The sequence below is a fragment of the Ischnura elegans genome, chromosome 1, assembly GCF_921293095.1.
Source record: "Ischnura elegans chromosome 1, ioIscEleg1.1, whole genome shotgun sequence".
Lineage (NCBI taxonomy): Eukaryota > Metazoa > Arthropoda > Insecta > Odonata > Coenagrionidae > Ischnura > Ischnura elegans.
Window position 1 is genome coordinate 61,394,746 of NC_060246.1, and position 23,188 is coordinate 61,417,933.

At 36.5% G+C, this 23,188-nt stretch overlaps 2 protein-coding genes across 7 annotated transcripts; one reads left to right on the forward strand and one right to left on the reverse strand.

Annotated features, from left to right (window-relative positions):
- Positions 1–5,720: 5,720 nt before the first annotated feature.
- Positions 5,721–12,620, forward strand: LOC124161547. Of its 2 annotated transcripts, none has more exons than XM_046537933.1 (4): positions 5,721–6,343; positions 6,477–6,630; positions 9,584–9,840; positions 11,060–11,148. In XM_046537933.1, the coding sequence occupies exons 1-4, from the start codon at positions 6,017–6,019 to the stop codon at positions 11,063–11,065; spliced, it is 744 nt and encodes a 247-aa protein (XP_046393889.1). In that variant the 5' UTR covers positions 5,721–6,016; the 3' UTR covers positions 11,066–11,148. The 2 variants fall into 2 exon arrangements, with proteins under 2 accessions (XP_046393889.1, XP_046393881.1); XM_046537925.1 differs by having other exon boundaries at positions 5,722–6,343; positions 9,584–9,845; positions 11,060–12,620.
- Positions 12,621–14,635: 2,015 nt separating this feature from the next.
- On the reverse strand, positions 14,636–20,834 carry LOC124161561 (histidine-rich glycoprotein-like). Of its 5 annotated transcripts, XR_006865381.1 has the most exons (5): positions 20,570–20,820; positions 16,745–17,335; positions 16,093–16,450; positions 15,003–15,193; positions 14,636–14,739 (listed from the first exon to the last, which is right to left on the reverse strand). XR_006865381.1 is itself a non-coding variant. In XM_046537944.1 (2 exons), the coding sequence occupies exon 2, from the start codon at positions 17,268–17,270 to the stop codon at positions 16,746–16,748; it is 525 nt and encodes a 174-aa protein (XP_046393900.1). In that variant the 5' UTR covers positions 17,271–17,335; positions 20,570–20,803; the 3' UTR covers positions 16,744–16,745. The 5 variants fall into 5 exon arrangements, 1 of the variants encoding a protein (XP_046393900.1); XR_006865377.1 differs by having other exon boundaries at positions 15,003–16,450; positions 20,570–20,834; XR_006865384.1 differs by lacking the exon at positions 15,003–15,193 and having other exon boundaries at positions 20,570–20,816.
- Between the last annotated feature and the right edge of the window lie 2,354 nt (positions 20,835–23,188).

The window sequence follows — 23,188 nt, forward strand, 5'->3', positions numbered from 1 at the left end:
TGCGAGGCCGCTCACATAGCCGAACATTGTAGAATCACAGTTGTAACTTTTTTGTATCGTAATTTATTGACTTATATACGCGTATAATGAGTTTAAATAAAAATTTCTTCAACTTCGCACGTGGATTGATTAATTTCTTATTACGATAAAAGTAAAGGTAGCTCAAGATATCTTTTGCGCCCCCCCTTGAGTATTTTCTGTATCAGCCACTGGTGAACATAAGTACATGAACGCATTGTGTCTGTAAATTAAAATGATGATGTCGTCCCAGTTGGCCAGTTGTAATAAATTATGTGAATTCCTCATCATAAAGTTTTTTTCAAACATTTATTTAAAATATCCCATTCAATAAGTACAAAGAAATTTAATTTCAAGTGCTTGCTTATTGTCTTGTGCATGGCAGGTAGGAAGAAAAGGTATACGTTCACAGCAGTGAAAGGGTTTTTAAAAAAACATTCAAATGATAACACAAAGTCTTAGGGGATGTCATAAGTTTTCTTGCTTCCAGTCTTATTTTTAGTATGCTTACAGTTTTCTCTCCTCTGACTAAGTGTTCTACCTGTACATGATACATCTGACATTGAATTTCTTGTTTCTCAACCTGGTTTAACTCATAGAGAAACATCTTCCTCTCAATGTTTCAGAGTATCAGCTGTCATGAGCAGCTCATGACCCTCTGCTCTTACCCACAACAATCATTAACCCTACCATTCATTATTAAGATGTTCTGCACATCCATTTCTCTACCACTTGCAGCTCGGGAAGAGTTTTGTCATTCCTGTTATTAATTTTCACTGAATTTGTCCTCCTCTTCACTTAACAGAAATAAGAACCTCTTTTTTCTATACATATTTACTTCTCCTAAGCGACTTGACCCAAGGGTTGGTTTAGATAGATGAGGGTAAAACTCACTTGAAACTTAGGCATATTTATGTAAAATTCACACACCCCAAGGTATAGGGATTCCTTCCCAGGACCACCTCACATAAGGAGGATTATTGTTTCAAAGGCTTCTCCCAACATGTAGGAATGGGAGGATCCTCTAATAAAAACATTTTCGTATCTTTCAATTCCAATTGGCTTTTTTAATATCCCAATCCCTTCTCTATTTTAAGCATATCATCCGATTCCTGACTTCTTACTCTGATGGGGATTAGATGAAGCTTGCAAAACATCAACATTTGCAAATCATATGGGGATCATATTTTCAATCAAATGGGGATTTTAGAGAACAGTCTTGGAAAATTAGAAGACAAGACAGAAACACATATGTATATGATTTAGGCTCTATCCTTTTGCTGCACAAAGGTGGCCTATTTTTTACCGGAATAGGACATTACTTTCAATATAAATACACATACATCGTAATGGACATTTTTGTCTTCTAAATTGGTGATACAGATGAAAAAGAAACTTGCACCTGATGGAAATCTATACTATTTCTGCATCTGACTCTATTATTAGCTCAATTCTTTAGTAGTCAGCATTCAACTCTGATCATAGTTTCCATGCATTCCACTTCTTTCTCAGCAGTAAGTTATCTACTCTCTCACTTCTTCAACTCATTTTTTTTCAGATTCAGATTTTAATCTGGTGAATTTTCCAAAAAAAAATTACTGTAAAACTTTGTTAAGCCACATTTATTTGGCCACACTGGTTTTGACATTAGAGGTCACTCAAGAAGAACCCTCACAAACATAGAGGGGAGGCTGATGGGAAGGGACAGGTATCAGTGGGTCATAAGGGGAGGACAGACTAAATAAGGTGGTAGTGCCCCTAATAAAAATAAACTCCATCATGGTGGGTAAAGGAAGGGTATTCATGGTGGATTGTTACCCTTGCACAACTCACGCCCTACCCACCATTAAGGGTAAGGGAAGGATAGAAAAATCCTGCGTCTACCCTTCCTTGGAACTCCTTCCCTTACCATCCGTCTGCCCTTCCTCTACCCACCATTAAGGGTAAAGGAAGGGTAGAAAAATCATTCGCCTACCCTTCCTTGGGACTTAGCATTTATAACTGAGGAAAACATGTCCTGAAAGTGTCTCCTCAGCTACTTTCACCTGCTAAAGAGTATTGAGTTCTGTACAAGAACGTAAGCAGTCTTTGAAAGCAAAGATAGACAGGCTACACAACTAATCTTTAAAATTCCCTTAAGGAAAGCAATAATATACATATTCAGTGGCTTAGCCAAGGGTGGGGTACCGGGGGGTTCGGACCCTCCGCCCCCCGAAATATAAAAACACAATCATTTTCCTTCATAAAAGAAAACAAAATATTGAATAAAAAAATATTTCTTTAACTATTGAAGTTTTTTCGATTATGAAAAGTGTTTGAATTAGATGAAAACCCATTACATAGTATCCTGTTTTTCAAAAATTTCCCCACCTGGTTTTGGACCCCCCTCCCCAAGAGAAATTCCTGGCTACGCCACAGTACACAATAGTTTCTATAATTGTGTGAAAAAAGCTCATTTAGAAGTTCTTTCATTCACATTTTTAGGATGTAACCTATTTGTGTGGCTGAGATGACAATGAGACATCGCGAAAGTGATGTTCGGTATTTGAATGCTGATCTTATTTTCTGAAACGAAATAGGTGTGGTCGAAAAAAGTCACAGCTTTCTTCCACATAGGCCCGGGTGCGAATGTCATCTTAAGATTTTTTAGTATAAGTTCCGTTGAGAAGCATCACCTGACAAGTACCTCAATAGCCGAGGTTGTTAAGACACTATTTTATCATCCTCCAATATGTAGATTCTGGGTTAAAGGCCATGTGAAGGCTAATATTTTTTCTGTCTTAAAATTTTAGAAATCACTGTTACAACTCATACCCATTCGTTTAACTTAGTTGCTTAGCGATTTTTTTAAATGTTTATGTTAATTTATGGATTTTTAGTTTTTATATTAGTCCTACCCTTCATTGAGGCTGGCCAAACCCTTCCCCTACACTCCAGGAAGGAGAGGGCCTACCCACCAATGTTCTAAAATACCCTTCGTCTACCCTTGCTGAAGGGTATATGAAGGGTACACCTATCCTTCCCTTACCCTCATTGGAGGGTACACCTCTCCACAATGGAGGAGTTTATTTTTATCAGGGTGTGTGTAACGGGTGTGTGGTCAAATTTGTAAACAATGGGACAGTGTCTCCCATGATGCATTTCATTTGGACCAAAAGATGGAAAACAATCATAAGACGATATTAATATAAACAAATATAGAAGCTTCTAATTAGAAGTATTCTGTCTTTTTTAGCAGTAAAAATTGTCTTCGTAGGCCTCTTGAACATTAAAGAGGCAAAAAAAAAAAAGAACACGAAGACAGTGGTGGTCTCAGCCTTAGCTAGAAAAAAGAGATGAAGGCATTACAAGAGGCATGCTAACCATGTTGGAGTAGGAGTTGGTTGCCAATGTTCCCAAAAATTATGAAAATCACTTGACAATGACTGAAGATATTATCATGTCCCTTCTCAGCAAGGTCGAGGGCAGAATAAAATGCCAGAATACAAACATAAGGCAGTGTATTCCCACAAGTAAAATGTTATTAATTAACGATGGACATTGTAGTTGAGATGATGTCATGAATAGTGCTGTAAAACGTTCATTGAAATCATATTTTTTCTCTCCGAATCGAGCAGTGTGATGTCATCACCCATTGAATATTGTAATATTGTTTGGAATCAGTATTTTTTAATGCTATATTTTGTCAAGATTAATTGAATGCAAGGCAGGGTATTGGTTTTCACTGGTTTCTTCCAGAGGTGACTTCCTAATCCTCTTTTTTTCTTTTACCCAAATGATCCAGTCAATATCACTTCTTCTCTAACTGTTGTCACTAAGAATATTTCTAAACTTTTCTATTTCATTACATTGTCTCTGTTTCTGATTGTTGAGGAACTGCTCATATATTTCTCCGCCATAAGTCCAGGCCACAAACGTGTCATCTATATATTGTAACCAGAGGAAAGGTTTGTGAGTAGCCGCAATTAAGATGGTGGTCTTGAAGTATTCCATATATAAATTATCTATTTGATGTAAATTAGCCATGCACAGAGGGAGCCTCCCATTCTGTGGAGGCCTACCGCATCTGAGGGGAAATATTAATAGAAGAACCAAGAGAATGCACAACCACTCAAGAACCTATTTGGCACAGGTTAAATCCATATTTTCCCATTAGGTATATTTGGTGTTACCACAGACAAGCAGCACTCTACATTAGTGCTAGCTCTCTATTTTATGCATACCAAGCATTTATTGGGAAATGTTTGTGAAATCCTGAGGTAAAAGAAGTCTCATATAAAATCAGCAATGGCATCTGAAGACAAAATTAAGAGGAACTGACAGCATTTGAATGTGCAGGTAAACAGGGCCACCCACAGACTTCTTGTGGCCCAGGGTAGAGCTAAGGTGTGAGCCCGGCCCCCCTCCCGTGAAGAGAAATAGCCCCCTTAACTCTGTATCCCGGGGCAGTCTGTCCCATCTGCCTGTAAGCGGCCCTGCAGATGAAAGTGTCGTTCTCCACTGCATTTAAATTACAAATTAAGATAATCATTTGACCAAATTCATCATAATCCTAGATGCCTAATGTACCATGGCTGGGTGAGCAATGGTAAGTATAAACATAGGAGGGAGCCCCAAGCTCCGGAAATAACAGACCTCATGATCTCCAATTTTAATTGATTTAATCTCTTGATGTTGAGGCCAGGTTTCAGAATTATTTTATGGGGACAAGGGGTGGACAGAGGTGGGGGAGTCTTCAAAAATCAACAATAAAATTATAAGAAAACCTATGAGACTATGAGATTCCAGAATAATCGCAACATAGAACGCCAACCATATGTGTTATGTCCCACAACATACTATGTTATTGTACTGGTCATTTAAAAAGAACTAGTAGTAGAAGTAACAAAACAATGATTTATATAAGCCAAGTGAGTAATGGACGACATTTGCGCTTTCATAGAGGGTACATACAAGTATTACTGGAATAACTGTGCATTATTTTCTTCAATCTCTTCTTCATGATTGAATAATTATTGATTAAACATGACGTTTTCATCCCCATAGGATAATACAATATCACACAGAGCAGATATGAGAAGGAAAACGGTCAATAAATATACATATACGTTTTTTGCCATATGAATACAGAAATAAGGGTAGGATATACCGTAGACGTTTCGTAAATATATACGGTCTCCTATTTCAGATAAATAGACCGCAGACCAGTAGATCGTATGTTTCTACTGTGCATATGTATACGCTTTTGTGTGTGGGCACTATGATCGACAAAAAAGTGAATGTCAAACATAATATATGAGTCAATAAATACAGAAACACCCAGGACAGTCATCTGGCTGGGAGCAACATCAACAAATGTCAACCGTCTTGTTCATGGCTAACATCTTCGATTATATGGCAGAATTTTTATTGACCATGTTATTTTGGAGAACACTTTCACCCCATACAACACCCTTTATACCCATTCACTATCTTACCATGTTTAATGCTTATCCTGCGAACTACAATAAATTACAGCATGATCATTATCTGGTTTTCTGCCCAAACACCAGAGTTGTCCCTGGATAGCCGATAAAAGCACCGAGATCTCAGAGCACGAATATAAATATGTATCCTTCATGTCTTCGAGATTCGTTGAACGAAATTTGTAATTGGTTATGTTGGTAATATTTTTGCATGCTAATTGCGCGCGGTGGTAGCATTGACGGTCGTTTTTCTCTTGTTTTGACACAACGCAAGTGGTGCATGTAAGATTGAAACAGGATTAGATGTGTTTTGAAGTGACTAATTACCCAAAAAAGTGTCGTTATGTGTGCGATGCCAGGTTATTGGCACACCAATCATTTTGTTGACATTGTTTATTAAGTTTTTGCAAACCACAAAATGTCAACGACTTCTACCTGGCAAAAGTTGCGGCCTTGGGTTTTCAAGTGTACACATTAGAGTGTAATCAAGATTTCGAATTCTCGCATACAACCATCCACCGTGAATTGCTTGCATGGCTTCCGCCCTAGAAAATTATTCTCGCCAGAGATTTAGAAACGTCGATCGTTTCTGCTACGAAAATAACTCGGCCTTTGGTCAGTGTGATTGCACATCATATTCGTACTTCGCTCTTTCGACAGTGTTATTCGCTGTTGGCACAGTTATAACTGTCTTAGCATTGGGAGATGTTCAGGGTTATTTGTTTTCCAACTTGGGGCACATATGGCTCGTTGGCCCAATTTTCATCTGCTCCGGATTGATGGTTGCAGTCAAAAGTGTGCTGTACTTAAGAAAGAAGAACTTAATCCAGATGCTATTGCGTCAAAGAGCACTTTTGAGGGTTAGTTGTGGAAATTAATGCATTTTCATAGTGGTAATATAGCATTATTTCGAGTGATGATGAATTTCATTGTAAAAAGAGCATCTATAGCATATATGCCTCAAACTAATTGCTTACTCATTGGTGTTTGTAGGAGCTGGCTCAACAGTCAAGAAACCAACCCTGCAATGGTGTTGTTGCCCGAAATCCGAGCTGTCTCACTTTGCCTCCTTCATATGATCTCCTAATGGGAACTAATGGACAAGGAATCCCATCAGGCGGCGGTGGACAAAGTGCTACAGATCCAGGTTTGATAAATGTTTCATATCCATATCCTCCGTTGTAAGGCTGTTTTCAGGAGCATATCATTATTTCGAAAGCTTATTTTCTATTAATCCTCAATTACGAATTTATTTAATCCTTGGATAATGTTTAAAAAAGGAAGCTATTCGAGGCCCAATATTTAAGAGTATCGCTAATCAGTGGAAATATACATTCTTCGCACTTCAATGATTAATATGCATGCGGACGTATTTGGTGTGTAGGTTCCGTCTTTATATTAATATCAGTCTTTGTATTTTTAATTCATTATTTTTGTTCCTACCCTAATTTTGGCTTCCTCTAAATAAACTTTTTTTTTACCCATCAAAAATATAATTTATGGAAATGAATCCTTGTGTTTATGTAGTGTGCAAATGGGATTTGCGTTATTTCATCATTACAGACGATATATCATTCTTATAGAAGTCATTTTCTTTAGTCATCTTGCATTTTCGTATGTAAATTTTTATTTTTTTGAAAATTAGTAATGGCTGGTTTTAATTATTTTTATGTATCGTTTCTGCTTGCTTTGGATTATGATGCGCTGTTTTTTAGCGTAATTAATGCCATATGTTGTTTTTATTGTTTATTGAAGAGGAATGTAGTCTTATGTGGTCTATTTTAGCCTGTTATATAATATATTTCAATAAATGCTTTGATGCTGTAATTATATTTGAAGCACTTGAATTATGCTATCAAAATTTCAGTGAACAACAAGTATGATGGTTGATTTCATGGCAATTGGTCCTAGTTAGCTTTAAGCTTAGGAAACCCTTCAAGGCCTTCAGGTTAAGCTCCTCACATTCCTCTGCTAAAATATGTAATGGGAAATATGTTCCTGAAAGGCTTCTAAATGATCTTTGGAAAAAAGTATTTTAGTCGTGGCTGCGGTGATGTGCTGTATTTGTGTGGTTATGGAAATTGATTGAATATTCCCGCAGGTATTCACCAATGGCAGATTTTTTTGTTTGTCTCGTAAAATTCAATGGTAGTAGTAATCACTATACTCTGTTCATTTTATCTCTGCGGGTGAGCTGGTGTAGCCCAAGCAAGTGGGGATGAGGGGAGGGAAAGTTTATCAACATGTGACTTTGCATTTTCCAATCAGCAAACAGTAGGCGTGGCCTCAGTGCCACCACTATTGTGTATCTGCTCGTGAAGCAGTGTTGCCATACCTCACACATTCTCCTTGTATGTGACAAGTATGCCTTCCACCAATATATCCACCTGCCTCATTCAGCGTGGTAGCTGACAATGTTATGGGCTTTTGTGAAAGGATTATCCCCAATGCCTTCCAAATGAGTAGGTATATTGTCTCGGCACCGGGGCCAAAATACCTGTGGCCACCTATGACTTACACGTTGTCAGTGACAAAGTAGGGTGGCTATGTACATTTGGCAACGTTAAGTTTGCTCCTCCTCTCTATCTCGGTACTACCCATCCCCTATCAGCGAAGCCATCCAATAGTGTCCAGGATCTCACGAAAGCTCACCACAGACATAAAGTGAATGGACTATAATATATGATGAACTTACAGGTATTTCAAAAATGGTGACAAGTTGAATTCAGTACATAATGTGATCTTTTGATGGATACCATGGAAGTTTATGGGCCAATTACAAGTATCTGGTCTATGGCTTTGTGCTAAACTGAGCTAAGCATAGTGTAGTCTTTACATTAAATTGTTGATCCTATGAGACCCTTGATAAAACAGAAAATATGTTGATAAATGTATGTCTACTTTGGAAACAGTTGATTCTAGTGAAATATCTGCGAAAAAAATTAAATGGTCGCTGCAAGTCATTCGGCAGTGGCATCAGAGTTAGAAGGAAAATTAACTCTGCTTGGAGTAAAGGCTCACAAAAATTCTCTTCCTTAGTTATTGTTGTCAGAGGAAGGTTTAAATTGCTGCCAATGGGTTTATTGATAAATTAAAACTCAGAACTAACAATTGGCGCAAAATAAGTTACTGATCACTGCTACCATGTAACCTCTTCATATTGGTAAAGCACTCATTTCCTTGAATGATGTGTGTATGTATACATTTTGTGTGATATTTGGTGTATTTTTGACTTCTATTTTGCCCTTACAATCTGTGTGTGTTCCAAATTTATTCGTGTTATTCATGATTCCAAGTGACCTGGAAGACTAGATATTAAAACACCCTCTGGAATATGAACTTCTGCTACATTTTTGCCTCAATGTTTGTGACTGTATGTCTAAAAATAGAAAAATTGTCATATTTTGGTGAGAGTGACACCGTTGCATAATACGGTGCTACATTAGGTGATCTTTGATGGAAACATGTAACCCACAACACACGTTGATCTTTTCTTTATGTAGTCTGGAAATAACCAAATGAATATGTTATTTTCTGTCATTACCTTAGAAGTCATTTAATCAAACTATTTGCATTAGTGATTGAGAAGATACATTTGAGGTACGCATGATTGCTAAATTGCCAATTGTCACTGGTTTTTATTTAAGTTTAAGGGCCAGCTATGGCATAAATATTTAAATCCCTAGTCCTTGTAATACACCTTGATGATTTGGTGCCATTACATCGATGACCTCAACTGAAAAATCAGCATTAATCATGCTTATTGCAACAGGAAGATTGAACAAAGTGTTTTCATTTATCTGTTATTTAACAATAACCATTAATCCCTTCAACAAGGAGATAAGCTTTTTAATTGTATATGTAATAGTGAAGTTTTATTGAATTTGCTTTAAATAAGAAAGAAAAACATGAGCAGGAGTAAGTTACATCTGCAATTAAGTCAAAGAAGGCTAGAGACTGCTAATTGGTGTAATGCAATGGAGTCCATCTCATCTGCCATAATGAATGTGGAATTGCCGTGAGGCAGTAAATGGTTAACGTCATAGGCTTTATTTTATCACTCTATGTTGGCCATATCTGAAAAAGTATCTTATTTCAAGGTGGAGGTGGGGCTGCAAGTGGTCATAGTGTGCCATCAATGTCAGTGGGATCATACCATGTACATCCCCATGGTTTAGTCGGGTGCAGCACTTGGGCGAGTAGTGGTATGGGCGACGGTGATGAAAATTTGGCAGAAGAAGCACCACCGCCTACTTACGAAGAAGCTATGTTTCTCATGGCTGAAGAAGATGATGAGATACCTGGGCATAAGGGGTTGAAAGTAGTTTTGGCAGCTGAAGAGGATGATACTAAACCAGTAAGGTATGCTCCTATAGCCATATTACCGTGTAAAATTGAATTTTCAAAAAACTTTCATCATCACCTACCTTACCTGAATAGTAGCTTCTGAACTCATATTCTGAGAATGCATCATATCATGTGAATTTGAATGAATTGGTCAAATTGTCAATGAAAACCCTACAAAAATCTTGAAACTGACCGATGTCTTGGGGATACATTTTTCCAGTACTGCAGAATCCCAATTATTCGGCTGCGGTTTATCCGGCTTGCGGATTATCCGTGCATGATTTTCACTCTCGCTCAATTTTTTCAGCGATCTATATATTTAAAAATAAAATCGGATGCAAAATCATCGGAATTACTGCATTAATGCTAGGATACACCAGGATTATTATTTCTGTTAGAATCTCCTTCGTATAACGGAAGCGATCACGCTCTAGCTGCATTCACGGGAGTACCGTGCTTCTGTTTTACAAGCTTCATAGTGCGCTCTGTGATCATGGATACACGTCCCGCAGCAGTTGCAACCCGGGCAACTTGTGCTAGACTCAACTACGTGGCGTGGTGCCTGAAAAAGTTTCCGACGTCGAGCAGTGGTTTCAAAGCATTCATGCAAACCACTTTTCTGTATGCGTGATCACGCAGCCACGGATGTGTGGTTTTCGAAACCAGACCTTACGTAGAGCATTAATAATATATATTAATAAATACGAGTACAATCATGTTATCGCAGCTAAAAAGATTGTGAACTGGCAAAGAAAGCTCTCATTGAGTCCAGGAAGCACTTTAAAATAACCGAATATGTAACTGCATAAATAATAATATATTGTTTGCTTCAGGTAAATTATGAACATTGCAAGACATTTAAGTTAAAGTTTGAATTATCCGAAGTTTTCCGATTATTCGTGCCGTCCCTCCCCATCATCAGCGCGGATAATCGGGAGTGTACTGTATTTCAGTTGCAATGTAGGGTTGTTGGAAAAATTGGTGATGAATAAATCAGTTTTTTTGTAAGATCAAATAATTGTATAATATGGAAATCAAAATATGGTGTTCGTGTAATTTCTTTTCTTAGTTAAGTGATATTTTTAGCTTGTAAACATCAGTCAAATGTTTTCACGCTGCAAGAGCCTAATATGGTTAGAATATTGAAGTATGAAGTTAATTATGAAAAATGAGGGTTGTCGGAGTCATGATGGTGAATTAATTAGCTTTTTCATTTGTCTCTTTGATAGAGTTGACATCAGCCATTATAAGCATACAGGCAGTGGAGGTCCAGGGAATGGAAGAGGAGGATCATGCAGTAAAATGTGATAGTGTTGATAAAGCTTCCCAATCTGGAAAATTTCCATGAAGACTGACAGTTATTTCATAAAAGGGCTTTAAAAATAGTTTTCATAAACTATTTCTTCCGAGTGATATAGAATAAAGACTTAAAAAGAAAGGATGAAGCTCCAAGACTTTCGTATTAATCATATACGTATATCTTTTTATCGGATGTGTATTTTACTATGAGTATTTATAGAGTTGATAAATGATTCCTAAGTACGCTATTGAAAAGTAGCTGTGAAGACTGCTAGTCACGCTGCTTTCTTGACATGTGTATTACAGTTATTGAGGTGTATATGATGCTTGAACACCATGGCTTTTAGAATTAAACTATGCCTAGTTGAAAAGCTCAAATATACCAAATACACTTTCACATATCACATTTCATGACAGTAAAAGCATATTTTTCTTTGCTATACTTTGCCATTTTAATTCTTATTGTTTACCAAATTAGAGTGTTGTGTATTGGTAGAAATTTTAAATGAGAAATAAGTGATACATTTAGGCTTGAATAATATCAGCCTTCTTTTGCTAAAGTTCAATATGTAATTATTTACATATTTTTAAATCTTCTTTCATGTAGAAAGTTGCTCTTATTTGGCATCCTACATGCCTACATGCTTCAGTTCTACATATCTTACTTTGTTCGTTAAATCGTCTTTAATTACTCCTAGTGAAATGCAAAATTTATTTCTCTTCAACTAAACCTCCAAGGATATTTTTATGCATTTCTTTGAAATAGGCATTTTATGTACTGATATATCTGTGATAGTGAGGAATAACCATTGCATACCATTGTATTGACTTAATAGCTTGTGAAGCTTCTTAACTATTCTGTACAAATTTTGGTTTGTGACGTTAATGAAACATGTGAAAGCTGGAGTTTTCTTGCTTGTTAGTGTTCAATATCAGATATGGTAATATATTTTAACATAATATAAAATATATTGAGCTAATTAAATTTTTATGATGTTTACACCTGATTATCTTCCAGATAAATGATAAACATAGAGTATATCAGTTATTTTTTTGTAAATATATCTTACTTAGTCGAAGTACATTAATGATGTGTATGAGTACTATATGTCAATTTATGCTCATTGCATTGAATAAATCAATACTTATTGGTGCTTAGGCCAAAACTTGATTGGCAAATAAATTTCAGCTTGAGTATGCTGTATCAGCAAATTCTTATGTTAATGATATTGCTATTTTCACTATTGAATGCATTTGTATTGTAGACGGTGCATAGCTCTCTATTTTAATCATAATTTACAAGTAGCTGAACTCATGTCAGTTTTCTTATGCTATTATGTATGTTTGAGGTTCAAATGCCTTATTTGTGTTCTATGTTTTGTAAATTTGATCCAAATTTGTTTTTATGAGTTTATAAAATGCCCATACTACTTCTCATCAACATTTTCAAGATTTATATAGCTTTGAATAAAGACTTTTTGAAAATGATAATCCTCTATTGAATTTACTATACAGTCATAAATTCATGTGCTTTATCAGGTTACTTCAACTTAGTATTGATTGTTGAACGTTATTGGCTGTCACTTTTTCTATACATAAGTATTTTGGCAGTGTTGCCTCTGACCTAGTCAAGATATTACTATATATATATATATATTAACTGTTACTTTCATGCTACTTCTCTTTCTAAGCATATGGATTCATTCATAATCTATAAGGAAATTGTAATGGACACATGCTCAACATCATGAACAGTTTTCAATGAAAACTTATAAAGGCTGTCCATTACATAAATTTCCCAAAGAGCTGCAGTGGTGAAGATTAATGCTTCACAGAATCTGGTGATGGGCAAGGAGCTTGGTTCCTCCTCTATCAGTCCCCGCCCAATTGAACTGTCTGCAATAATCAGAATTGGCTTGGCAACCATTAAAGACGGAGCTTACACTTGCTTCTCCCACCTGGAGCGAATCACATGCTGTGAATTTATTTTCTGTGCAAAGAACAATGGACCAGTAGACATTCATGCCAAAATGTGTGAAGCTGAGTACAGTGCAAACAGTGCAGAGAATTCAAAGAATGACGGACAGACGCCCATGCATCGTTCTGGACTCTTGGCACAACACAATTGCAAAAGTGAAAGGCACAATGCTTGAAAGCCTTAAGTGTGATGTTTCAGGAGCTTAGCAAGATGATTCCTAGAGTCAGCAAGATCTTCAATGACAAGAATTTGACAAACCTTATAGGGCATGCCAAGGTTTGTGTGCATCCCAACAATGCTCACAGAAGACCATGTGGCAATAGAAGCCCAACTTCGACCTTGCAACAACAAATTTCATCAAAAAATTTGGATGGAATAATGTCACACAGCTAACCATCAGTAACAGTGTAGACTTAGCCCCAAGTGACTGTCATCTCTTCCATGAATTGAAGAAGTGCCTCAATGCAGATGTACTGATATATCTGTGATAGTGAGGAAAAACCATTGCATACCGTTGTAGAATTGGACACATTCCAGAATTAGAAGATGAGCTGAGAGATGAAGTTTTAAGCTACCTACTTTGCAGAGCAGTTTGGAGAGTTCAACGAGTCAGGCCCAAATAAGATGGTACACATTATGCAAAATTGCTTTCATTTCAGCGGTAATGATGTTGAAAAGTAGGGAAAAGTCTTAAGCTTCCCAAAACTGCACTATTCAACCCAAAAAAAAACTTTTTTTCAATGTGAGAGGGGGTATTTATCATCTTTGAAAAGAAAAAGTAAAAAATTGTTGGAAAACTCATTACATGGACAACCCTCTTATTTTTAATTCGGTTCTTGATTTATGTTTTGGTAGAATTGACTTACTTGTAGTCTTGACTTACCTCGTTAATAGTGGGGTTGGTAACTAAGCCTAGTTTGCTTCATGGACTCGCTGGGTAATTGATTGATTCTAGTTCTAAGTCTCTTTGTTTAATACATGGAAGCTTTGCTAAAGATGCATTTTTATTCTTTAATTATTAAAATCTTAAAATGCTGAGCTGGACTAGTTATTGATATTGAAATGTTGGATGATAAACATTCTATACTATTAACATGCAGAATGACCTTATACTCAATTAAAATATAAGAAACCTTTACTGAGACATTATCATAGGTTATGGCTATAATATTTACACGTATCATCTCAAGCGAATTTCATCTGTTTTCATCACCTGAGCCAAGGAACGTCATGGAAGGTACTATTGGTTCTTATATGTAATGTGAAGGTGATTGGTTGGTAGTGCTCACCCTTACATGTGGAAGATTAAACGGAGGGATGAAAAGAGAATATTCTTGGTAAGAGGAGAAACAAAAGAGTTTTAGGTGTGATGCTTCTTACCTCCATTTATTTCTAAGATTTTATACATCACTGCTAAATACTATGTTATCCCTCTGGAAGCAGGAACATTACTTTTTTATTATTTTCCTTCAGGGAAACTCTTATTTAGAGATGGTAGTTATAACCGTTAAAAAGAAAAAGTCAAAACTTTTCAGTATTTCATTTTATTTTTATCAGTTGATTGACCGCTACATCTGATTGAGTCTATATCCAATCTACCATTGCTGAGCACTTCATGATGCTTCGGTTTTCCTGCAAGGAGAAATAGAGTTCCAACCGTTAGTAATTTCAGTGATATGAATTATCATTTAAAATTACTTTAATTTCCTTGATATAATAAGCACAAAATTTAAATTCCTGCCATTGTCCTTTTTCCTAGCCAAACTTGGTCTTGGGAAATTTTGACTGAAAATCTTACATGTTGATTTAGTATCCTCAAATTCAGATCCTTACTTCTAATTTTTTATTTAATTAAAATTAGAAATAGTAAAATAAAGCTATTAGTTTTTGCTTACCTGTATACCTTTTCAAATCATGTATTGATTATTTCCTACATTTTTACACTTTTTTTCAAATTATTTTGCAAGTAATTAGCTTACATTGCTCATTTTGATAGTTATTCATGTATCATAGTATTAGGCCATTTTTCCTTTCATCCAATTTGAAAATTCTATGTAGGTAACTTACATTAACGACCTTAGTTTTCCTGTAAAGTATCAATGAAATATTAAAATCTATACTTTAAGTTTAAATTGTGGGTTTAGCAGTTAGGTGGAAAACTGCTGTATCAGAGCCTTCATCCGAGAGAGAAGCTTTCGAGTATTTTTGAATCTCTCGTCTTTCACTGTGTTTGTTTCCAATATTAGGGTTAACTTTTGTGTGTTTATCAATTTGATTTTGATATTTTGTGCTACATGATTAAAATTGATTTGATGCATCAACAATATGTACCATGATATGGAATATGCTTACATATAATACACCATTTAATAGAAAGCATATCTGAAATATTTTCTTTTAAATTGACTTTTTAATACTTAATTATAGAATTACTGATATGAGGCATCATATTTTTTGTTAGCAGTCAGTAAATGCTGAGTTCAACTCCACTACATTTATCTATATTCCTGATACATTGGTCATAAACCAAATCTACTGGCCATGTGAAACATTCCATTTAGTCTATAATGCAAACCAAAATACATAGAAAAAGAGAGCTCCTCATCACCAAAATTCTTTAAAATATGGTACATACCTCTATTAATGAGCTACATACATATTTTTATCTATCAAAATCAGTTTTATTCTATCCTTGCCTTCTTATGGTAGTAATTACTGCGTACGGTGAAAGTAAGCGGGGATGACGGTATAATCTACAAAAAGTTTGTTTTCTGATAGAAAATTCATCCATCGTATCATAGAAACAAAATCCAATTGGCATTATGATAGTGAGTGAATATATTATTTATTAATAACATATTATGATTAGAATAAGTGAAATATATTGATGCTCTTCAATCAAGCACATCTATTTACGGAAGTATTGTAAAAAAATTTGATGTTTTGGCTTATATCAGTTGTTTAGGGCTCCCTTATCTTTCTTACCTTCCATGTCAGATCAATCCTGATTTCCTAAACTTCAAACTTTGATCCCATATTATGGTCTTTCTTTTGAATTATCCATAGCAGGTATGCAGCAATTATTTGACTTGCTTGAACTCTGAATCACATTATTCTTTGCAATCAATATATGTGGATAACAATTTTCCTATGAGTGCATCACACTTGAGTCTCAGAGTAGACAATCCAATTGTGAGACAAAATAGATTTAAAAGTGCACCACTGGAGTTTTATTAGCTGTGGTATCATGGGATGCTGTTGCAATTTCATTACAGAAATATTTTCTGCTTTCGCTTCCCAAATTAAGCATGAAAATAATATCAGCTATTTTCATTCTTTATTCCTGAAAACAATGTGGATTTTAGAGAAATGTTTAATGGCATGTCAGTGGAATGGAAAATATGAGCAATACAAAAATATTATATTAAGTTAAAGCATAAATCTATGCCTGGAATATTTTATGGCCCATATTTGTGCATTAAGTCTGTTTTATTTGGAATCATGATTTTCATCTTCCACCCTAATGCATTGCCAATAATCATGTAGATTCCTAAGTCATTTGTACACTCATGCATTGAAAAGTTCTGCCTCTTAAGCAGCAAAAAGACTAGAAAAAGTAACCTGAAAAGTAACATACCTTAAGCCGATGCTTGATTGGCTTCTGTCTCAATTGCTTGAGAGTCGCTACAATCTGCAGCCTCTTCCGCAATAGGTTCAGTTTGGCAAGCCTTACTCTGAGACCTAGAGGCACAGCACTCATGAGCTTGCTCATGTCTCTTCTCCATGCGTTCTCTACCCATGCCATGCTGCGAGCATCTCTCATGGCCGTGTTGATGACAGTGGGGATGGGTGTGGCCATGATGCTTCTGATGGTGGTCGTGGAAGTGGTGCATATGAGCACAATGAGCATGATGAAATTTTCTCATCATACCCTTAGAGCCCCATTTCCCAAAACCATGATGGTGGTGGTGATGACCATGGCCATGGTGTTGATGACAGGGGCCATGACCCATGCTCTCAGAAGGCTGCTGTTTCCCACCATGCCCTTGGCCTGCACATGCTCTCCAGCCTGACCACTTATTGGTCTGATCGCAGCGAGCAGATTTGTGTCCACAGTGACCATGTTTCCTGAAGTGGAAACCCATCTTTCCCATTGTTTTCATTTTCTTCTCTCTTTGTCAATTGAAGCGGTACTAAATATGGTCTTGTTTCCTTCTGGCTCAGACTCCTGAAATGAAGACATTATCCTTGTGACATGCTTCTTCACACCTTAATTCCTTATACAGTTGAGGGCCTCAAATCCGGAAAGCTTGGGAGCAAAGAGTTTCTGGTTTCATGGTATATTTTTTAAATTAATTAATTTATAAATGCATTGAGGCTCTTGTGCTCGATATTTGAGGTCCCCACATGCCCCTGCCTAGGTTGTTAGCGTATGTTCATAGCGTGGGCTAGCTTCTTCCTCGTCCCAGAACAAGGCTCGGAGAGTGGTGCCAAGTCGAAACACTACGCAGAGGAATTTTCAAATGCTCCGGATTTCTGGTTTTCTGGATTCTGAATTTGAGGTCCTCAACTGTACTTGAATCTAATTTTTAGATGATTATATACTGTAGTTGCTCAGGAATCTAAGTTTATTTCTTAATTAATCAGAGCACTTGTGTGCACATGACTTTGAAATATGTACTTCTCAGAAGGATATTTGATAGAAATGGTATATATATTATTGTTTGCAAGTTCAGTAGGTAACTAAACAGCTGTTGGAAGTGATAGCCAAGAGGACTTCACACTTTTTTTACCTCAGAAAATTTAATGACTAATACGAACCTATGATAATCTTTAAGTGGCTTGCTATCAATACAATTACGTACATAGGATTGATAATTGGAGAAATAGATGTCAACTAGCTCAGCTGATGGCCAACTCCATGTCTATCCAAGATAGGATGCTATCGCAGAAGAAGTGAATTTCCGAGTGATTCAGATAGTTCTAGTTGTTTGAATGGAGAAGAAGGATACAGTGATAGTGACAAATCAAGTGAAGTAGAACTGGAGGATGATGTTACCCCAGGCGCGAGTGATTTAAAAGGTATTTGATAATCAAGTGCATGACTCTTGGAGGGACACCCTGATTTTTGAAGAACCGTCGGAGTTCAAAGAAGAGAGAGGGCCTATTCATAACTTGGCGATAGGTGACAATGAATTTTCCTTCCTAAAATATATGCTAGGGGGCGAAGCTTTGAAAATATGTACTGATTCATGCCACACAATATAAAATATATATTGACTCACTTGTAAAAAATATTTCTGTAAAAAATCACATTTTTTGATTGAAATTTTTTGCCGATAAAGATTATTCCACTTTAAAATTATATTTTTCTTTATTTTATTGATGTGGTGGTAAGGTGATGCGGAGCATTGTGGCCCTCCAGACAATGTGAAATCAACTTTTGGCCCTTGCATTAAAAAAAGGTTGAAGACCCCTGAGCCATGGAAGAATAATCCCACAAGCTCTAGCAAAAGCATGTTTGATTTGGAAAATGATGTGCTTGATCATGTTTGTATCTATTTTTTCCTAATTTGTTCTCGTGAATACATTTTAATTTCTTGAAGTCTACATTAATACAGTCACAAAATTTGTAAATAAATTAAGGGACTGACAGGTGAAGGCAAAGGATCCCATCAGCCTGAAGACACCTGGGGCTTACCAGACAAGCTAAACGATAGAGACAAGGCAAAAAGAGCACCAAAGGCAGTTTAGATTAGCTCATCCACCCATAGAAGTTGGCAGTGATGAAGATCACGCCATTCTATGGGTAGATGCCCAAATTCTTAGCTGCTCATAGCACAGAGCTGGTGGTTCCCACAGCTTCCCACTGGCGGTTTGCACACATTCCCACACCTTAAGTTAGCTTAACTCACTTAAGGTGTGTGAATATGGGACATTTTTTTAAACATGTGAATGGAATTTTAGCTACTTGGATGCTCCACTATATAAGCTGAGCAGTAAAAATATTGGGGGAATGAATTCAATGCTTGCACAGATTAACGACATGAATCATGTAAAACAGCAATTGGTAACCTTTTCATGTCTTTAGGCAGCATGTTCACATGTGAGAATATTGGCATTTTTACCATATATGTACTATTATTTTAAAGATTTATTTTATGAATAATGAATCAATGTACCAAACACAAACAATAGGCCCTACATCAAGGTGTGTTAAAAAATTTCAAAAATTATTTCTTCAATTAAAATTTTTGAAAAAACTTTATTCCTTTGGTGCTCGCTCTTAATTAAAATTTCTTCCGAAGTGCACAAATTAAGTACCTAATGCGCAGTACCTTATCTGTACTCATAGATAGATAAGGAGAAATGTTTTTCGGTATATCATTATGTATGGTCAGAAAGACCTTAGTTGAGACCTCAAGCATTCTACAGCGCCTAGTTTTGGCTGTGGAGGTGGTGCAAGCTGTGGAGGCTGTGGGCGGCGGAGCAGCGAGGAGGGTTTTGGGGGAAAAAACCCCCTCCCCCTAGAGCTCTAAGAAATTTTTTTATAAAAATATTTCAATGCGACAAATTTAGTAACTAATATTAGAGGGATGGATGACTCTCAAACAAAACATCGAAGTATTCACTCAGCCGTTAAACTCTCTATTTTGAACCATTTATCTTACCCCCCTTGCCGTACTTCCTAGCTGCGCCCCTGGGAGGGGACAACTGTAAAATAAGTTCTCAATGAAAATAACACAGATGACGTAGACAATTATTACCGAAATGTGTGTATTTTACAAAGAATTGTATGAAATATAAAGGAAGGCTAATTCTGTTATATATTTTTCAATTCTTTCACCGCCAAATATTTCTTATGGGGGTTAAATTTGCACTGAAATGCTATGAGTACAAGGGCGTTCCCAGGACCTAATCTAGAGGGGGCAAGCCGTGGTTGTTCAAGTTGTGACACGGAAAGGTTAAGGAAACCAAAAGATATATAACAGTAGTTTATTTGTTTTTTCAATTACTTGCTCGAAAAAATATTTTTAGTATAATTACATGGTTTATATGTACTAATATCACTTTTCTTGGGTATAAAAAATTATTCGTTTTAAACTAAATTTACTTTTGCTTCAAGGGGGGCAGCTGCCTCCTGCTGCCCCTCGCTGGGTACGCCCATGTATGAGCAATTCTCGAAAGGTCGTTGTTGCACATTCATGCCTTGACTCAGGAGAAACGTATTAAACCTCGCCTGCCATCGATTCTCTTTACACATATATTCCGAAGCTCTACTGGAAGGAGACTTGCAGTGACAGCAATTTTTTAAAGGACGTCGCAGCGACGTTTTGACAACCATCTTGGTTTGCTTGCATGAGCGGAGTTTCCAGGCGCTTATTTCCTTTTTAGCCATCATCAGCGAATTGCCAAATAGAAGTTTCAATAGTTTTCTATTCTGTTATTTCTTTCTACTCACGCTTCTGCAAATAGCGTTCGTCGTGCTTGGAGGTGTAGAAGCTGATTCCTTGACTTCGGCGTCCGTAGAATATCGTCGCTGCGGCCTCAAACGCTTCTCTGGCTTCTCCTTTCTGTGTTCGATGTTCCAGCTACGCAGTTTATAAAGCGCCTTCTCCCTTCCCCTCCGTCGTTATATAATCATCAGTTCCGGTTCAAACAAGTACGTCCGTCCAGTTTCGGAATGAGTTTTCTGTTCGGTTGAGGTTTTGATACGTCACCTATAGTTTCCCCTCCTGTGACTCATGGTCGCGTGATATTTTTTACTGCGCGTCTCAGCATTTTATTACGATTCACGTTTGGCGATGATGTCATCGTGATGGTCACGCGCTTGTGACTCTCTTTACCATCCTCTCGCGCGGGGGGGTTTAGGAAGAAGGACAGCGTTCGAGGTCATGTGTCGGTGAGAGTGCGTAGCTGGATACTCTGAAATTTATTCGAATTTTCGAGATACAGCCCACGTATCGGATTATACCCTGATTTCACAGGAAGAGTTATTGCATCAGTACTACCTTATGAAGCAGCATTGATTTAACGACTCTGAAACACTCGAAAACTCTTTTGGAGTCGTTTACCAATTCTTTTAGGGTTCCTTAGGTCAAGAAAAGGTCAAGTTTTAGTCTCGGATAAAAAAATGTCATCTTTCTTTTTTTCGTCATTTGTGGCAAACAATTGATAAATAGTAATTTCTGAGGTCGAAATGATTGATTTACGTGTATGGGTGGCAATAATTGAACATGCATATATGTTTCTAGCACCAGGGGCGCAGCTAGGAATTAAGGCTGGGGAGGGTGGTTTAGGTGCAATAATACCGGGGTGTGTAGGGGTATAGTATACCCACCAGGATAAGCGGTAGGTGCGAGATTAATAAATTGCGGAATTTTAATGATATATGGTTCAAAATAGTGAGTTTTACGGCTTTTTGAGGGATATTTTATTCATCCTTACCCTATTATATTAGTAATATCAATCCACTAAAGTAAAATGGATTAAACTTAAAAAATTCTCTGAGCTCTGGGGGGGGGGGTTTATCCCCCAAACCCTCTTGCTGCGCCACTGTCTAGCACTAACAAGGAAAGTCCGTCAAGAATCAGATCTCGCTCAAATTTTGTAAGATGATAAGAAATGGATAATCAAGAGATTTAGTTTTGGTTTCAGCCGCCAACGCTGAGTACTTTTCGAGATATTAGCGACGGGAAGTACCGGAAAACGCCAATCCTTCGCAGCACAACAATATATCCTTATATTCCGTTGCTAGGTTGAAGAGCACAGACGGGGTATTGTTGTCCTGCGAAGGATGCATAGGTTTAGGCGTTTTCTGATACTTTCCGTCGCTAATATCTCGAAGAGTATTGAGCGTTTGCTGCTGAAACCAATACTACATCTCATGGGAATCCATTTCATATCACCTATGAAATTTCATCGAGATCTGGTGGTGACACTCGAGGGGCTTTGTAAGTTAAAATGATGCGTGGTTATATCGAGCGCTTAAAGATTTTACGCAAGTATGGTCCCCATTATTTTCGAGTAAGCTTAAATTATTGAAAATAAAGACGATATTATTTACTTTTGCAGTAATTGCTTAATAGTGTGGGGAATCTAAAAACAAGTTGAAGATTTTTCTGCTGGCTAAAAACCGCAATGAGAAGGTTTCCAACCCTTCCGAAGGTTATATTAATGTGAAGTATCGAATCGGTACGGATACAGTAGGTATAACTATTTAAGATAGTGGATAAGAAAAAAACCTTTTCATTATTTTTATCAAGTGTTGCCAAAAATCAGGAATAATAAGGGTTAGAAATTGGTCAATGGCGACCTCAAATTAGAGGATTCAAATTTATTTTGAGGCTGAGCTCTAGCATATTTTTCCAAACATATTTTCTCAATGCAGGTACGCATGATCTTTGGCATTAAGACCATCAGGAAAATGATTTACTATATTATTTGGGAAAACTTCAATATATTAGATAGTTAAAGGGTGTTAAAATTGGAGAATGTACTCATACTTAAATATAATTCATTTTTTATTTAAGATGCCCTTATTTGATTACAGGTTGCGCTAGCATTCAAAAGCTCTCCCCGCAGCCAGACTCTCGAGAAAATGCGCACGTCCCACAGTGGGCTGAAATCGAAAAAAGCTGGCCAAAAATGATTTTTTTCACTTTTTAATTTGGAAAAAAGTAATATATTTTCAAATTATAGAATGATCAGTGACCACATTACTGAAATAATTTTATTTATAACTATTTTTTTTTAAAGCAGGAGACATCTGTCAATTTAATGAAAAATGATCGCAAAATTTTTTCCCCATTTTTTGAAAAAATTGATTGAAGTTTTTTTCTACTGTTGCGTTATGTTTTGAAATGCCTAAATTTAAATAATTACATAATAGAAATTAACATTTTTAGAATCCATTGTAGTGAAATTTTTAATTCTAGCGATAATATTTATAAGTTTTATTTAAACAATTAAAATGTCCTATTTTTCATGTATTTTTAACATAATGTAGAGAAAAACTTGATGTTTTTCACTTTGCTTCACGAAGTGTTTAGCACCACATTATAAAATAAAGTGTCAACTT

Bases quoted from the DNA above. Each gene is read 5' to 3' on its own strand.
- LOC124161547 (XM_046537925.1), top strand. From the start codon at position 6,017: ATGGCTTCCGCCCTAGAAAATTATTCTCGCCAGAGATTTAGAAACGTC. The intron at 6,344-6,476 runs GTTAGTTGTGGA...TGGTGTTTGTAG, and splicing joins GTCAAAGAGCACTTTTGAGG to GAGCTGGCTCAACAGTCAAG. The intron at 9,846-11,059 runs GTATGCTCCTAT...TCTCTTTGATAG, and splicing joins GATGATACTAAACCAGTAAG to AGTTGACATCAGCCATTATA.
- LOC124161561 (XM_046537944.1), bottom strand. From the start codon at position 17,270: ATGAAAACAATGGGAAAGATGGGTTTCCACTTCAGGAAACATGGTCAC.